The 17848-nt window shown below is 48.4% G+C and overlaps 1 protein-coding gene across 4 annotated transcripts; it reads right to left on the reverse strand.

The window, feature by feature from the left end:
• Nucleotides 1-855: 855 nt before the first annotated feature.
• SRSF11 (serine and arginine rich splicing factor 11) lies at nucleotides 856-16578 on the reverse strand. 4 transcript variants are annotated; one of them, XM_036387476.2, is made up of 12 exons: nucleotides 16426-16578; nucleotides 12108-12241; nucleotides 8140-8249; nucleotides 6887-6979; nucleotides 5652-5701; nucleotides 5230-5357; nucleotides 4256-4337; nucleotides 3877-4008; nucleotides 3540-3629; nucleotides 2901-2996; nucleotides 2170-2308; nucleotides 856-2066 (listed from the first exon to the last, which is right to left on the reverse strand). In XM_036387476.2, the coding sequence occupies exons 1-12, from the start codon at nucleotides 16551-16553 to the stop codon at nucleotides 1872-1874; spliced, it is 1377 nt and encodes a 458-aa protein (XP_036243369.1). In that variant the 5' UTR covers nucleotides 16554-16578; the 3' UTR covers nucleotides 856-1871. The 4 variants fall into 4 exon arrangements, with proteins under 4 accessions (XP_036243369.1, XP_054371796.1, XP_036243371.1 ...); XM_054515821.1 differs by having other exon boundaries at nucleotides 856-2069; XM_036387478.2 differs by lacking the exon at nucleotides 16426-16578 and having other exon boundaries at nucleotides 856-2069; nucleotides 8140-9387; nucleotides 9870-12212.
• Between the last annotated feature and the right edge of the window lie 1270 nt (nucleotides 16579-17848).

Consider the following 17848-nt stretch of genomic DNA (forward strand, 5'->3'; position numbering starts at 1 on the left):
ATGTTTTACAGGGAAAGGATGCAGGAGCAGTTCCCAGCCTCAGCAGGAGCTGAGGGAGCAGGTTGGGAGCAGCTGCCCAGGAGGGAGTGGGGGAAAAGGAGCCTGAAATTCACTGAACTCTGTTGAGTCCTTCCAGAGATTTCAGCTCCTCCATCCAGGAACGGCCTCCCCTGGATCACAGGCTGGACAGTTCTGGGGGAATGGAAAGCACAGCCTGGATGGCCATAGAGGCTTTGGCCTTGCAGGAGGGTGGGGAGTTGGAGAGGATTTTTGGTTTGGTATTTTCTTTTGGCTTTGAGAGAGAATATTTGGGGTTTTAGGTTCTTCTGGGTTCTTGGTTTTTTTGAGGGAGAGCTGGGGGCTTTTTTTTGGGGAGGGTGGGTTTGGAGGGATGGGGTTGGGGTTTTTAAGTTTTTTAACTTAGCCTCGCTCTCCTGCCCCCAGCATCAGCCCCTGAGCTCAGAGAGGGAGCAGGGCCTCTCTCTGCAGGTACAGAGCTGATGATGGAAAATCTCCTGTTTCTGAAGGGGCAGGGAAACTTCCAGAAGGGCTCCAGCCACTGTTAGTTAAAGAGTTCTCATAACTGCAGTGGCTGGAGCCTTGAGGCTGCTCCAAGTGCTCCCTGGCAGGCAGGGTCTCCCCAGAGCTTCTCTTGCTTTTCATCCACTCCCAGGTCCTTCTCAACAGTCCCATAAACCTCCACATTCCCATTTTAACCCATTTCCCCCCCCCAAAAAGTAAAATAATTCCTTCTTCACTGTAACAGAGATGGAAAAGTTCCCTGTAAGGAATGAGGTAAAGTCTGGTGCACCCAGCAGTGGAAATAAAACCCAGGAGTTTTCTAGGAAGAGGAGGTGAAGTTTCAGGGTTTTATTATCAAAGTTTTGTAAAACATTTTCCGAAACTGTACATCGACATGGCACAGACTGTCGGCTACTTTTGTCTCTTTACCTGCACAAAAGTAAAAGCTCTGGAGCTGCTGGAACTAAGGAACAGCTTTGGGTAACTACTCTGCAAATACCATGGGATCACCGAGTGCGGGAGGGAGGGAACGGCCGGGACAGGAACACAAATTTATCCGTTTGTACAACTTGAGATCAAGTAAAAAGTACATTATCAATGGACTTGCTTTAAAAACAGACCAAGGTCATTTTAAAATGCACTCCCTGCTGCAGCGGGTGAGCTCCTGAGCCCCAGCCCTGGGTGAGGCTGCTCCCCCAACCCTCCCTCACTGGGCACGGCCAGGATTGCCCTTCCCGAGGTCAGACCATCCCAGCTCGCCCTGGGTGGAGCTGAACGGACCCAGTGGAGACAGAGCCCTCAGGAAGGTCAGGGCACAGAACCCTGGGCAAAGCCAACCAAAACCCACCGGAAACCAAACCCAGCCAAGCCCAGCACGTGGCTTCAAACCAGAACTAAAGCCAAGAGCACAAAGAGCTGGTGCGATTCAAGGCCGACTCCGGAGTGACCGGGAGGGCCCCGGCAGCCCCTCGGTGGCTGCAGGACAGGGGGGCTGTGCCACGCTCCCAGGGCATTCCCACAGGACAGGGGGGCTGTGCCACACTCCCCACACTCCTGGGACACTGCCACACCGCTGGGCCCTGCTGGCTCAGCCAGGGACACTCCGGAGGGAGGGAGGGAAGCAGGGAGGGAGGGAGGGAGGGAGGAGGGGTAGGCCAGCCCTTGCTGGGAGGGACGTGCAGGGCCGGCCCGGCCCCAGCTGGGCCCCGGAGCAGGGGATCCCTGTCTCAAGCTTTGGGTGTGAGTTAGTATCGGGATGGACAGACCATGGAGAGCTCGGAGCTGGATACATCTAGGTTGAGGATTAACAAGTACAGCATAAAGGATCACACTGAGGGGCTGTGGGCAGCTCAGTCGCTCATGTCCATGTCCTCCTCGTGGTGGTCATCCCCGTTCACCTTGGATTCCCTGCCCGGATCCCCGCTGCCCTTCTCGGCCCCGGGCTCCTTCCCTTTGGGGGAGGGAGCATCCGCCACCTTCTTCTCCTCCTTCTTCTCCTTCTCGCTGTCGTAGCCCTGTTCCTCCTCGTCGTAGTCCCTTGTGACCTGCTTTGCCAGGGAAAGGGACACGTTAGCACTTCCCTGTGGGCTGGGGCAGGGGGGACGTGGGGCAGGGCTGGGAGCAGCTCCAGGGCTTTTTGGAACATACTTTCACATCCTTGTCGCTCTCGGATTTCCGGTCTCGATCCTTCTCCTTGTCTTTGCTCTTCTTTTTCTTGCTCGTTGACCGCTCCCTCTCGTCTCTGCTCCTCTCCTTGTCTTTATCCTTCTTCTTTTCCTTTTTATGCCTATGAGGATCAGCAGGAAGAGGATGAGGCCCATCCCCATCACCCCATTCCATGGCTGGAACTGTGTCCAGAGCGTTACCCACAGCAAACCCAAAGGAAAATGGCAGAGGGCAGGTAGGGAACAGGCTCTGCTTCCAGGAAATACCCAAAATCCCAAGTTCTTAGCTCTGGCTCAAGGACAACAGCACAAAGCCAAGGCTGAGCAATGCTGTGGCAAACAGAACCATGGAATCTCCTGAGCTGAAGGGCCCCACGGGGATCATGGAGTCCAGATCCTGGACACCAAGAACAGCGGTGCTCCAGCGTTTCACAGAGGAGCACCTTGAGCTCCCCATGCTGGGACAGGGTCACCCAGGCCACCCAAAATCAGCTGGTTCCTACTGTGCAAATCCAAATGGACTGGGAATTGTGGCATATCTACTCCTACCAGCCCTGGAACCCCTGACCCTCGGAGCTCCCAGCCAACCCCAGAGCAGCTCCACAAAAGCAGCAAAGATTCCCCCACACAGAATCCCTTGGAGCCTCCCTGGAGGTCACAATTTGGCAATTTCCCACCCAGACACCATTCTTCCCAGCCAGGTGTCTCCCTGACCTTCTGGGTGACGGGGACCGGGACATTTTCCGTTTGGGAGACCTGGGCTTTTTCGGGGACCGCGTCCCGCTCCGGCTCCGCCGGCGCCGCCGTTCTCTGCAGGAAGACACAGGAGCTTTGGAAATCTCTGCCTTTTTTTTTTTTTTTTTTTAAGCTGCAAATGCATCCCTAATCCAAGCCTAGCCCTGCTCACAGGGTACTAAAGAGTTGTTAAAACTGCAAGCTAAAATTAGAAGTTTTTTTTAAAAAATGAAACGCTTTTTTGCCTGAATTTATTCCCTAAATGAGGAAGAGCTTGGCAGTGATCCTGGAGCATCAAGCTCTGACACAGAGCAAGGAAAACTGTTCTAAGCCCAAAGAATTTACCTCAGGCACTGCAGGAAAATGCAAGTATCAACAGACACAGGTGGTAGAGGTGCTGTTGTGCCTGTACCAGACACATCCTCATTGGAACCATGATCCAATGGGATCCAGGCATAGTTTGGGTTGCAAGGGAGCTCAAAGCCCAGCTCCTTCCATGGGCAGGGACACCTTCCACAGACCAGCTGCTCTATCACAAGAACATTTTTTTCTATTTAATATTGAAGTGCATCAAAACCCTGCTGGGAACAGAGAGCAAGGGAAATCCCATTTCTGTACCTGCTTGTGCTTCTGGATCTTCTGGTTGTGCTGTAGCTTTTGGGGGGAGTTTTAGAACGTTTCTTTTCTTTCTCTTCCTTCTTTTTATCCCTTTTAGTAGAAGAGAGATTAAGTCACTTTCAAACAGCACTTCCTGATCTGCTGTCCAGGGAAAGGGATGCAGGGCTGGGAGGGGCAGGGGTGGCTCCCCAGGCTGAGCCCTCCAGGTGCTCCAGCCCCTCCATGTCCTGTCTGAGCTGAGGGCCCAGAGCTGGACACAGCCCTGTGGGGACCCAGCAGTGCCAGCACAGGGGACAATGCCTGCCCTGCTCAGGACTGCACTCCCTGGAGTCATTACCTGGTTTTGGATGTGCTCCGAGACCTCCTGCTCCTCTCTCTGGAATGAGATCTCCTTCTCCTCGGACTTTTGGATCGCCTCCTGCTTCTGGATTTGGAATGGGACCTTCTCCTTGACCTGCTCCTGGAGCGTCTGCCAGGGACACACCAACATGGAGTCACAGGGAGGACATCCTGGGACTGCTCCCAGCCCAGCTGCTCCGGGCAAGGAACCCCCAAACCCAACCAAAGCCTCCGTCCACGGCTCTGCCAGGAGCTCTGCACGCTGGAATGGCAATGAAGCTTTGAGCCCTGCATCAAAGCCAAGGCTCTTGCCAAGAATGGTTTTTGCAGGGTTTGTTCCAGCTGTGGGAGGTGTTGCTAAGGAATTGCTCAGTCACCTGTGTCTGGATGAGGAAGGTGTCCTCCTCCTCCTTGAGCGTGACCTCGACCTCGAATGTCTTCGCTTTTCATCTTTTTTGTCTGGAAAAGGAAAAGTACAATAAAAATCAATGGTTTTTTTTAATATTTAAAAATATTTTCCAAAGGAAAGGACTTGGAGCTTCATGTAATTGATATAAATCAACCTGATCTTGCTATTTGACATGAAGGCTCATCTGTAATTTTCTTCACAAGAAGACAAAAAGAACCAACAGAGGACAGGAACACATTTGTGACACAAAGTAAGTTTTATGCAAAACTGGAGAAGTCAAAATTCAGAAAAAATCTTAAGTCAGTGAATAGCTGATGGCTGCAGGACAATGGAAAATCCTGTGAAAATCCCAGGATCTGCCATTTCCCGAGGGGCTGAAGAACATGTCAAATGATTGCTTTGAATTTCCCACAAAAAAGCCTCAAGCCAAGCACAAACAGGGGCTCTGTTCTTTCCTAGAAATCATCAGGAGGCTGCAGAACTGATGAATATTCTGTATTTTCAGTGCTCAAGTTTCTGCCTCTCAGATTTGGTGGCTCTGACGTTTGTGAGAGCTGCTGGAGCTTGTTCTAAAATCAAACCTGCTGAAAGAAGCTCCAAAAAAGAGAATTATTTACAAACCTGCCCAGATTAGGAATGAAAATAAAGGAAAGCATCCCTGAGAAACATCAGCAGGGTGCCAAGCTGGGAAATCCACGTTCCCTTGGAATTTGAGACAGCAGCAAGAACTTCCCTCAGGGAAGCCTGGGTGTTGTACAGCCTTCAAATCAGTGAATTTTGGAAAATCAATGGATGAATTCCAGCCATTTCTGCAGGAAATGGAGCAGGATGATTAAAAACCCAGTCAGTGAATTCCTCCCAGACCAGAGGCACAGAGGCAGGCTCTGCAGAGCACCAGTTTTGATCAGGGGCTGTGTGCAGGCCCCGTGCTGGCTGGATTACCTGGCTCTATAGCAGCAGAGATTAGGGACTGTGCTTCTCGGACTCTCTTCATGGCCTCTTCTATTTCTTTACTGGAGGTATCTGACTTCAGACTGGGGGACACGAGACCTGCAGCCACATGGTTCAACCTGGGCAACACAGAATTCCAAAATTCAGGACTCAGGAGCCCAAGGGATACAGGGCTGCATTGTCAGACTCAGCCAGTTCACAGGATCAGGGAATCCTGGAATGGTTTTGGTTTGGAGGGACATCAAGCCCATGTGATCCCACCCCTGCCATGGGCAGGGCACCTTCCCTAGCCCAGGCTGCTCCAAGGCCCTTCCAGCTCCAGCAGGACAGGGACTGGGCACTGAATCCCCATGGATATTCCCATGGAATCCCCCAGCAGTGCAGTACAAGGGTTTGGGAACACTGGTGCTTACTTTGGATCCACTGTGCTCATCAGTTTTAGGAGCTGATCTGCTGCAAGAGACTGTGAGGGAAAAACAGAGTTAGAACCAGGCTGGGAGATGTGAGAGCTCCAGAGAACCTTCCTTGCAATGTCCCCTGAAGTTTTCCCAGCTGGAAAACCAGAGCAGAACAGCCCCAGCCAAGAGGAAAGGCCACACTGGGCTGCTGTGCCTGGGGCTGCTGGGAGGGTGTGAACACCCCACACTGCGGCTCTGGGGATTTATCCTCCAAAGCCAGCCCTGCCTGGGCAGGATCAGGGATAAACCCACAAATGGATAAAAATACCAACAGATAAAAATACACTGCTGGGGTGTGTTTATCCCCGTGCACTAGTAACTTTTTGTGCACAGGTTATTTCTGTCACTGCAAGAGAACAGAGCCCTCTCTAAGCTGCCTGTCCACTGAAGACCTCAATGCCAACTTATAAACATTTAAGTATTCCATGAAAAAAATGTTACAGCTCTTAGGATAATCCAGGCATCATGATCACTTCCTGCACCAATGGGGTATTAACAAAAAAAGTTTAATCCTCACTCATTTTTTTAATAATGAACCCCAACTTTCTTTTTGAAATGTTTGTTACAATCTGATGGTTTAATGCACAAAAATCCTCCATCACCCCAAATTTACATTTTTCTAATTTGCCTTTAAATTGATTTTTTTCATTTGTTATTTAATTTCACCATTATTTGCTTGTTCTTCCACATGGGAATGCATTAAAATTTAAGTGATGGTAGTAGTAATGTATTAAATTATTGCTGCTTCTTGTGGCTGTAAAAGAGTATTTTATTCTTACCTCTTAAATATTTTATCTACATATATGACCAATATATTTATATTGATATATTTTTATTGATATAAATATACTCAATATTCTAGTACTTAAAAGCCTTTTTTGTTCAGCTGTAACAACCTAATGAAGTTTCCTCATATTTTTGACACCTAGAAAATTAAAAAGTCAAACTACTTTTTACTTGAAGAACAAGGCAGGTTCCTGGCCTGATAATGACACACATTTGAAATATTTCATTGCTATCCTCAAATTATTCCTTTGCCCCTTGCAACATTTAATTTGATATTCAAGCAGGTATTTTTCCTTCCAATCCCTGGAGTTCCCAGGCAGTGGCTCTGAAGTGACACAAATGAAAACCACTCTCAGAGCAGCAAAGAGAGGGGCAATAAAGGATATTCTGGAATGAGGACGTACCTGGGAGTTCAGGTTTGCTCCAGGAAGCCCAAGAGCAGCAAGGGCAGGGTCGAGAGCAGGAGCTCCTAAAGCAGCTAAAGGGACAGCACCAATCTGTGGCAGAGAGAGCAGTTAGGGCACAGGCAGTGACAAAATTCAGTCAGGGACATCACTGGGCAGGGGAGATCAAGGTGAAGGAGCAAAGCATTCCAGCAAATTGAAAGGATAGTTGAAAATGAAGTTATTTTTCAGTGCTAAAATGGAAATTCATTCAAGTTTTTGAGGCTATTACCCCATTCCTAGTTGATTTTAGGGTTGAGATGGCCATGGTTTATGTTGAAAAGCAATTTAACAGGACTGCATCCATGCAAATGTCTCCAATTGGGTTAAAAAGCTACTGGGAGAGCAGAAGGCTCCCTAAAGCAGCTCACTTTGGGCCATTTCATATGAGATGATTGAGACAGACACCCAAACCCAACACACACTGCCAAGATGTGCTGAACTGTGCAGCACAGTTCCCTAAAATGGATGTGCTGAACACATCCCACCAGAGGGGCTGGGAGCAGAGACACAGCTGCAACTGAGGTGCTCCACATCCATTTCCAGGATTCACATGGACAGATTTTTTAGGGAATGAAATATTTTAGTATGTATTTGGTCCTTCCAACCCAGTCCCTGGGTTTCAAAGGTTAAATTTAGGCTATTTCCTCCTGAGCAGCTCCATGGCCAGGGGGTCCTCCAGCTAAGCAGGAGCTGGGGAGGGTTTGAGAGGTGCAGAATTAATGAGGCTTTATTATGATTAATTTGCCTCCTGCACTTTGATTCTGTGCCCTGTTAAGAGCTGAGCTGTGACTCCAGCTTCTCCCACAATGTGCAATTCTCACTGTTCATCTTCCACATGAATTCCTGTGGGTTCACACAACCAGGCTCCAACCTTCCCCTCAGCTGGAGGATTAATGAAGGGAATCTCACAGTGTGGCAGCTGCCTGGACTTGAGGAATTTAAAATCTGTGAGACCTCTACTGCTTGTCACATCTGTAAAGTACAGCGGGTGAGAGGGGTGGGAGGCACAAACAGGGCCCTGGGAAACCAGCAAAGAGGGCAATAAGGATATTCCATCTAACAACTTGTCATTGTCATGCCCCAATCACATCAGAGCTGTCCCAGTCCAGCAGGGTCAATAAACCACTCTAGGAGCTGGAATCAACACATCAGCCCTGAAAGAAAGAGCAGGAATGAGGGGGGAATGCAGCAGCAGGGGTTGCCCAGCCTACCTGAGAGAGAGGGTTGGGAGTGGGCAGCAGGCCACCCCCGGGCAGCAGCCCTGCCACGGCATTAGCTGGTGCCAAGAGAGACAGAGCCTTAGTCTCATCAGGAATGACTCCTGCAGGGAAACAGCCTGGCATTAGAGGGCATCCCAGCCCAGAGGCACCAAATACACAAATACACCCAGCAAAGTCTCCCTGATACACCACCTGAGTTTGTTGAAAGTACTTATGTTGGCTAAAATACAAAGCTTGATGGCTATTAATATTTAGCATTAACTTTTTTTGTCAGAATGCAACTTCAATGGGTGACAATTTGACTGTTCCTTTTTCTCTACAAAAGGTTAAGTTTCTAGAGCAAAAAAATAGCACAATACACACTACTTTGTTGTTAACACTGCCAAGGTTTCATCACCTGTACTCGATTTTTAAGTCATGAACCAAACGTAAGCAAGCACAGTCGGTTCTCCAGGGGTGAGAGTGCTCTCAACTTTCAAAAGCTGTTTTATGAACAACGACTCGTGTCGGCTGCTTCACTACAAAGCACACAGAAAAATCAAGATACACAAGACAAAAAAAGTTGGATTTAGGGGTTAATAATATGGTACAGTTCACTATGTTTTCTTTTTACACCTACCATACAAATTTTGGCAAACTTAAAGAGAAGGGATGGGTGTTTTTGGGTAGGGCTTTTGCTGACGTGTCACATGGAATGCGGTCCCTGCGGCTCTCCGGGAACGCTGGGGGTGTGTCTGTGGCTGGGATACACACAGGGATGCTGGCACATTCCTTACCTGTGCAGTAAAATGCTTTTGCTCCAATATGTGCCAGCTCAGAGCACCAGCAGTGCTGCTGCCACCTGCCGTGGCACAGGGGACTCGTGGCCCAAAGTCTTGCAGCCAGCTAAGCCCAGGGGTTACTGCACTGCCTGCTCTGCACACAGAGTGCTCAGGGCCCTACTAGCAAACAGTTGTGGAGGGAGTTTTACTCTATCCAACAGCAAAAGCCCTATACAGATGGATTAATTTGTTAATGTGCCCAAGCCCCCAAAATGAGAGTTCAATAAAACAATTTTACTATATAGTTGCAAATACCAGTAGTGTTTCTGTAATACATATTAAGAAACTGCATCTCATCATAAAACATACAATATGTACAGGGCACTTAAGAGAAACTGGATAAGCTGCAGAAGAAAACTGTTGGGTGGTATTTTCAGCAGGGCCTGGTATATAGTTCAGGCTGAACCAGGGAAAAGAACTGTAAAACACAACAACAAAAAAGAAAAACCACTGTTAAATAAAGGTAATGGTTCCTCCCACCTATACTGAGAAGTGCCGATAATCTACACAAATGTACAATACACAGCACTGATATCTGGCTCGTGGCACTGAGCTGGCAGCACTTTAGATACCCAAAGTTATGGAGGGACAGGGAAAAAGGTCATGGAGGCAAAGGGCAGGAATGCATAAATATATCAACATACCTACAGAGAGATTATGGGGTCATTTGGCATGCAAAATTATGTCTCAAGAGGATATTTATCAATTACAGCTAAACATTTCAAATTAGTGCAACTACAACATTTCTGGCATCTAAATACAAATCCTCAGACTTAGCTCGAGACGCCTCAAAGAAGATCTGCATCCATTAAAAAAATTCATGCATCTGATCCTCTAATTGTTTCTTTAAAAAGTATTTAAATAAACTACAATTTTAAAAAAAGCAATGAGGCCCCTCACCAGTTAATTTTCATGCTTCAAGAGCTTTTTTTACTGCTGCTTTGTTAGAACCATGAAATACTGCATGAATGTGTAGAAATGAAAGAAAAAGAAACAGACAAAAGAAACAAACATTAACCAAAGAACCTAAACACCCCCCCCAGCCATCTTTAACCTTAAGAGTTCCTTCCAAATCCAGGAATTAGCCCAGAGAAAATGACAAATACTAAACCTTACCGTAGCCTTTGTGTATAGTTCTATAACACAAAGCAACAGCCAACACCAAAGTGTCTGTGTGAGCTAAAACTTGGGACAGGGGGGGAATTATTGCACTAAACAGATAATAAACATTTGCTTTAGTGACAGGCAATAATCACACAGGTTCATTAGCACAGCAGACATCAGAGACAGGAGGGCCCCACTCAGCACAGGCCTGGCTTTAAGCACATCAGCAGTGGCACTGTGGGCTGGGGAAAGGCTGCTCCTGCTTGAACTGGGACCCTGGCAGGCTGAATTTTGGGGGAAAACTGTACTCCAGCACAGGGACAGAAGCACGGGGTTATTAACCCGGGGGCGATGCTTTATTGGCTGAACATCTCTCTTGTGATGTGCCAAGGCCATTAATTTCTGAACTGTTAGGCAACACAAGGTACAGCCCAGGAGTGACTCCTTAACAGGCCCAGGAAAATATTCCACTTGAATAATTGGATTTTCTGAAGCCCAGCTGCTGGGCAGGTTTCTCTGCGTGCCAGGTTTATCCACAGTGGACAAAGTGAGACTGACAAAGAGAAAAGTGGGTTTATCCTTGTAGGAAGAGTTAAACACTGGCATTATTGCCATGGGCCTTGGAGAATATTCCAGCAGAATCTCACTGGACTGCTGCTGTGTTTAACACCCACACAGGGACGAGCAGCCTCTCAGCTCTGCTGTTCTGCAGCAGTGGCAGCAGGAGCAGTAACTCCATTGCAGAAGGGGTTCTGTGCCCTCAGGAAGCAGCAGGGCTCACTCAGAGGCCACACTGCACATTCCTACACTCCAGGAATTAGGCTGGACATCTTTTAAGTTTAAGTTTTGTATCTTTAAAGCTTAAGGAATACAAAGATAAGATAAGACAGCTCCCCAGGCCTCAAGAGACAGCTCCAGCATGACAGATTAAGATTACAGGTGTGACCCCAGGCCATGTACCCAACTTAGCAGTGTAGTATGACTTAATCTGCAAGATTTTATTCAATTCAACCTTTCCCAGAAGTAAATCAAGAAATGCACAAGTACAATGGAAATCAGTTACTTCTAAAGCAAGTCTAGAAGAGTTTAATAAGACTTCTGTAAGAAGAGGTGTCTTCTCAGCACTTTGCTTTTAAGGTAAGTTCCAAAAACCCTGCTCATTGCCTTTCAAATTACTGTAACACCCTAAAATGTAAAAATAAAAAGAAGAAGAGAAAATGTAGTTAACAAGTGGTTACACCAGGAAAACACTTGGGGACTTGAGTGCTTGCTGGCCTTTAGTTAATGGCTAGAATCCCCTGTAGCTGCAGAGGACCCACTGTTTTTCAGTCATCTGGAAGGGCTTTGCATTTGCCTTCTCCACTACAAAAATCACACACACAAATAACAGAGAGAAGAGTTTATTATTTAGTGAAATTCTATTAAATATATCAAGGATGAACAAGAAAACTTGGAATTAAAAACTAGGACCAGTGCCCATGTGGCACCTCTTGGAAGTTGTCACTTTTGAATTAAACCATAATTATTCAAACCCTTGGTATATTGGACTCCACAAGGAGAGTGAGGGCCTTTTTTGGGGATGTTCCCAAATAAATGCAGTGGCAGCACAGCCCAAAGGAATGCTAATTACTCTCCCATGCACTCTCAGGGAGGGAGAAACCATTCTCGTGAAGAGAGTGAAAGAAGCGGCAAACAATTATTAAGGTAAAATTTCCTTAAAATATGGACCTGTTTGCATTACAAACTGTTTGGGAAAAATGTCTCATTGAGACTGACACAAAGCAAAATCGGCATAGAATTCTGCCTAAAACGTTCTTATTCTACACTTCAAGACACACAAAACTTTCCACTTAGATTTGGTGTCACTATGGAAACAGACTGACCAAATGCAGGGGCCAAAGGCAATATACCAAGGGTTTCAGAATGGCAATCTCTGACGTGCTTGACATAGGACTACTGGTAAATTCTGAGCACTAGACAGGAACCAACCACCACCCAAGGGTGGCCCCGTAGAACATCAAACAAGTTACAAACCTTCAGCATAGGGAACGACTATGAGGGCTCTGTCAACGAACACAGTGTTTGTCAGGTGCTGGGCCACCACGGCCGAGTCGGGGTCGTGGAACTTTACAAAGCACACGCGCGACGACACCGGCAAGGGGGAGTCACTGCAAGAGACAGAGCCACGCTCAGGGACAGCAGCAACAGGGCCAACCACCCCCAAAACCACAGCAGCTGTCATCCCCCCTCCTGGAGCTGCACACGAGCTCTGCTGTGCACAGTAAATCCGTGAGCGGCCACCTAAATGCGAATTCCGCCCTGGCTGGGAGGAAAACTTGGCTGAAAAAGGAGAAAAAGCGACAATTCTGTCTCAGTTGAACCCTGAGGTTTCACACTCGCTGCTTTAGGCCCCAGATGACTGATTGAGGTAAATTGTGAAACGAAGAGGGCGATGATTAAAGGATCCTCGTGACTCGGGACAAGGGCGCGTAGGGGCAGGGTGTGGGGTGAAGGATTTGATCTGACACAGGGCAGGGAGGGATGGGATGTTGGGAAGGAATTCCTGCCTGGGAGGGTGCTGAGGCCCTGGAACAGAACTCCCAGAGCAGCTGTGGCTGCCTCTGGATCCCTGCAGTGCCCAAGGCCAGGCTGGAGCAGCCTGGGACAGTGGGAGGTGTCCCTGCCATGGCTCTGGATGGGCTTTGAGGTCCCTCCCAACCCAAACCAGTCTGGGATTCTGTTTCACTCATCAACCCAACTCCATCCCAGCTTCTAGACTAAACTTCACCATGCTCCCACATCCTGAGGAATGCCCAGTGCTGAGCTCCTGCCTGTCTTCAGCAGGGAAGAACGAACACAAGGAAATGTAAGGAGCTGAGGCAGGAATGAAAAGCTGAGCACACGAAAACAGACCTGCCTCCAAGGTAGGCCTGTGCCTCTTCCAGCTCACAACAAGTGTCTGCCAAGCTACAAACCCAAAACTGAGAAGTTCTGAGCCACTTCGAAGAAAAACCAACCCAGAAATATCTACTTCCTATAACAGGAAAGAATGGTAGAACTACAGCTGCAACTTCCCTTAAACCAAACCAAACTGAAACACCAGGTGCAGTCAGCCCAGGCATGGGTTTTAAGAGGTTCCCTGTCCTCAAAGTGGGGCAGATTTTGCTGTAATTGGATGTACAAAGTGACAGACAGGAAGGAAAATTCTTCTGCAGACAGAACTGTGGGGCAGAGGAGTTAAAAGCTGCCTCCAGAAGGCCCAGGCAGGGAGTGGAAACAGCAGCAAATCCTAAACCCCTTGTTCCTACACCAGGCCAGAGGTCCAGATCAGCCTAGGGAGCTCTGAAAACATCACTGGTCCTGACAAAAAGCTGCTTTTCCTACCTGGATTCCCAGCCCAACTCCAAAAAACATCAAACTTCAAAGGCACCCCAGCTCCAGAGCAGCTTGATCTGGGCTGCTGAGGCTGATCAAGCCTTTCAGCACTGGGGGTTGTCAGGATTCAGGGAACAGCTCCGACACCAGCAGACAGATCCAGGGTCTATTTTGGGCACTGCAAATGCCAAAAGCTCCCTCACCTTCAGCCCCACTGGGCCCAACACACACAACTGCCCCAGTGTCTGTCAGACCACACTTCAGTAACCTGACATTTCACCTGGCGTGGAAAACTAAATTGGAGCCAGCACATTGCAACTTCTGAAACATTAAAATTAGAAACAGCCACTTGCTCCCACAGCTTGCAGACTGAATAAATTGGGAAATAACTGCAGTGATAAATGAGAAAAAAAAATTGAATCTCTTGGCTCTTTTGTGCCCAGGAATCCACAGTAGCTTGCCAAAATGGTGCCTTTTTTAGCCCCTAAGTAATAATTAATAAGAAATGGCAAGAAATAAAAAATAGTAATTACATAAAACCAAAGAAGCCTTAGTAGAAGGCGTTTAACAAAATCACAGAAAAATTGTAAAGGAAAGTAAATCCAGGGTTGATGGCAGAGCTGAAGGAGTTCCTAATCTAAACTGTATAAAAATTACACAATTCATTATAGAGATGCAGCCCAGTATTTTGAAGCATTTTTAAAATGCCAGATAAGAAAGGAATGTGAACCAGAGCAGATCCTACTGACTCTTCAGCAGATCCTGTTTACAGCCAGGAGTGCCTCTGGGAATGCTTTGGGGTAGCTGAGCTTTCTCCCAAAATAATGAACCTAAAATATCAACTGAAAATGTGTTAGGCAACGCTTCTGCAGCCTGACATTTAATTTACATCTGTGTATTGCACTTTTAAAAATGGTATTTCCACTCACTCTCAAATCCAAGCTGGGTGAAATTCAGCAAGAACTGGATGTTCTCAACAGTTCCCAAAAAAAGCCACCATCCATCATTATTCTAATTCACCCAAAGCTGAAGCATTCAGGAATTGTCTCTCAGCCACTGGAATGCTGGGACACACAAGGATTTCCTGGGGCTGCAATACAGGAAACTCAGAAATCCACTCCCTCCACTTTCCAGTCTGGATGGAGCTTTATGGAATATAATAAAGATGAGAAGCAGGCAGTGGAGTCAGGGAAAAGCAGGAGGAGGAGGGGGAGGAAAATTGGAAGGAGTCCCAAAGCAGATTGTGCATTAAAGATGCAGCTGAGGTGTACAAGAAATGAGAAACAGGGGATTAAATAAACTGGGAAAAGGGGTGGATGAGGGGAGAAGAGGAAAAACAGGAATTGAGAGAAGCTCAGGAAGTTACACATGATCTGGAAGAGCAGGAGAATAAGGAAGTTCTACAGCAGAGTCAGAGTGCCACAGATCAAACAAGGAGGTGGAGCAAAGGAAATGGGATTGGTTCCTCAAATACTACAGGCAGGGGAGAATCCCAGCAGGATCCAGGAAGGAATCTCCATTATGGGGAGAATTCACTGATTATGATTTATATCTCACACCTCTCCAAAAATGGATGGGCACCATGGGAAAGGGAAAGTCAGGATCAGGAATCTGAGGGAGAAGGAGCAGAAAAAGAACGTGGCACTATTAGAAAATGTCCTTTCTTTGGGGGGATGTGGATGGGGGCCCTGAAGGGACCCAGAGCAGATTCCCATCAGCCCAGGGAAAGCCCCCTGGGGGTGAGCTCCTCACACAAGGGAAAGGACCTCAAGGCACTGCAGCAATCCCTGAACAGGTTAGTTAATGTGTATCTGAAGCTACAGAGTTTCAGGGACACCAAACACCTCCAACATCTGCCCTGAAAAACGAGACCAAGTGCTCAGCCACAGAGCAGGCCAGGAGAGGACTGCACCTGCCACAGGCGAGCTCCTGCCATGCCAGGTGTCCCAGCTGGGAACAAGGAAACTCCTTCTGGAACTGTCTTTGGTTTCTGTTAACAGGGATGGAAGCCTCAGTGGAAAAATATATGTTCTGCTATATTTTTTCTCCCCTAAAACAATAAACCCAAGTAATTTTGGGTATTACAAATAATTGATTGTTTGATTGATCTTCAACGTGGCAGAAAGAAAACCTTTAATTTATATAGTGAATATCCAAAACACCATATAATGGCACCAGGCTCTGTAAATCAATCACACTGAAACCATCATCACTGCTAAGACCCAGGTTTTATATTGCATCAGAAAGGATTCTGAAAGCATTATTTATGTTCATTAGAACTTAACTGCAAGCGAAGACATAAAAACTGTCTTAGTTCTTTTTTTTTTGTTTGTTGCTATTTGTAAATTGCCAGGGTATCTGAAACTTTCTTTTCAGCTATATACGCACTTGAAATGTACATGATTTGTTTTAATTTGCACAGAATTCCTTGCAGGATGTGCAACTGACAAACGTGTATTCGTCTGTCAGCGGTTTCCTGCGTGCTCAGCATAGATTTGTTTGCAAGGAACAGAAATACTAGAAGTGCATTTTTTGTACAGTAGAGGTAAGCTGCTCTTCTAGCAAAAAATTCTTTGCAACAAACGCATTTATCTACATCTAGAAGTTTTAGTGCTGCGGAGGTGACGCAGACACCAGAGGCTCAGCGGCCACAACCCCGGACAAACAACTCCCGGAGACAAACGTGGATTTCACCGGAGCCGCACGTGTCGCTCCACGCCCGCACCGATCCCCGCAGTCCCGTGACCGAGCCGAGCCGAGCCGTGCACACCGGCTCGGGGGGTGCGCGGCGAGAGCCGCCCCCGCCGCGGCCGGGCGGGATCCCCGGGAGCGGGGGCGGCTGGGGCCGGGAGCCGCCGGGGGGGCGGGCGGGAGGGAAGGAGGGAGGGAGGCGGCGCCGGGCCGCGGGCAGGGCGCGGGGGGGGAGGGAGGGACGGAGCGGGGGGAGGCGGCGAGGCCGGGCCGGGCCCGCACTCACTCGGGGGGGAAGAGGCGCAGCTCCTCGATCTTGCCCAGGAAGCCGAAGAGGGTCCGCATCTGCTCCGAGCTGGCGCTGGGCGAGACGTTGGTGACCTGGATCACGTCGGTGCCGCTGCTGGAGGCCATCGCGCCGCCGCCCGCTCCGCCGGTGCTGCAGCAGACACACAGCGGGGGCGCGGAGCGGGTGAGGCGCGGGCGGAGCGCTGCGGTTCGCTCCCCTCCCCGGCCCGGTTCGCTCGGCCCGGCCCCGCCGCCCCCGGCCCGGTTCGCTCGCCCCCGCCGGCCCCGCGCGCGCCGCCTCACCAGCCTGCCCGGGCCGCAGTATCCCACAGTGCACCGCGCCGCGCCTGCGCGCGCGGCCCCGCGCATGCGCCGCGCCGCCCGGCGCGCACGGAGAAGAGGGACGCCCGCGCGCGGGGGCGGCGCGTGCGCGGAGGGGGCGCGCTCAGCCCCCCCCCCCCACACCCCCTCAGAGCCCCGCGCGCGGGAAAGCTGAGGGGGCTCTGAGGTAGCGCTGTTGCCGCCTCGTCCCTCGGCATTTCACAGAGCAAACTCTCACAAAATACACTGTCCCAGTGATGCCTTGGGATTCTGGCTTTTCTGGTTTTCTGTATTTGTGATCCTGCAGTTCTTTAGTGTAGAGCTCTAAACTCCACGTACAGTGTGAGCTGCTGCTGTTCCATTTTGAGCAGACACAACAATTCCTCTCCAGGCCTGGCAATCAAGGACTCCTCACTGTCTCAGGGTCCAGTAAATGTAAACAAAAGTGAGTTTTGGGGAAAGCAAACTTGGGGTGAATGACTTCATTGCCTGAAGATGTAATTGGAGGATTAATCCCCAAAATGCAAATGAACCAAACTCATAAAAGTGTGAAAATTTGTGACCCATCATCTATTTTTGGGTGTAATACCTGGTAGGCTTCGTCTGCCCAAAATGTACATGAAGGCCCTTCAATAAATATACCTGCTTTTTACTCCCTTAACTCTGTCTGGCCTCTGTTTTCAGGTAGCCTTGGAAAAGGCATCACAAGCAGTACAACGTTGGGGTGGGAATTTCTCATTAGAGAGGGGAAAAAAATATATTTGCAGTTTACATAGTACAAATCATGCTATCTCCTGATGAGTTTGTTGCTTTATGTTAATGTATTTCCCATAAATGTTCCTGAATGTAAATAAAACCAGCCTTATTTATTAATCCAGCTGAAATAATACCTCATCTGATTCATAAAGTAGGAGATGCTCACTGTCCTCCCTTGGCAGATATCACATTTCCACTTATGAAATATTACAGATGCTGTATCTATTACTGAATTACCAAAAGCTTATTTAAATTCCAGATTTGAATTTGTCAGCAATGTTCCACGTGGAGCTTTGCTGTCCAACAGCATTGAAACTGAATGAGAATAAAGTGACACAGTGTTT

This window comes from Molothrus ater, chromosome 9, assembly GCF_012460135.2.
Source record: "Molothrus ater isolate BHLD 08-10-18 breed brown headed cowbird chromosome 9, BPBGC_Mater_1.1, whole genome shotgun sequence".
NCBI classification, from domain to species: Eukaryota; Metazoa; Chordata; class Aves; order Passeriformes; family Icteridae; genus Molothrus; species Molothrus ater.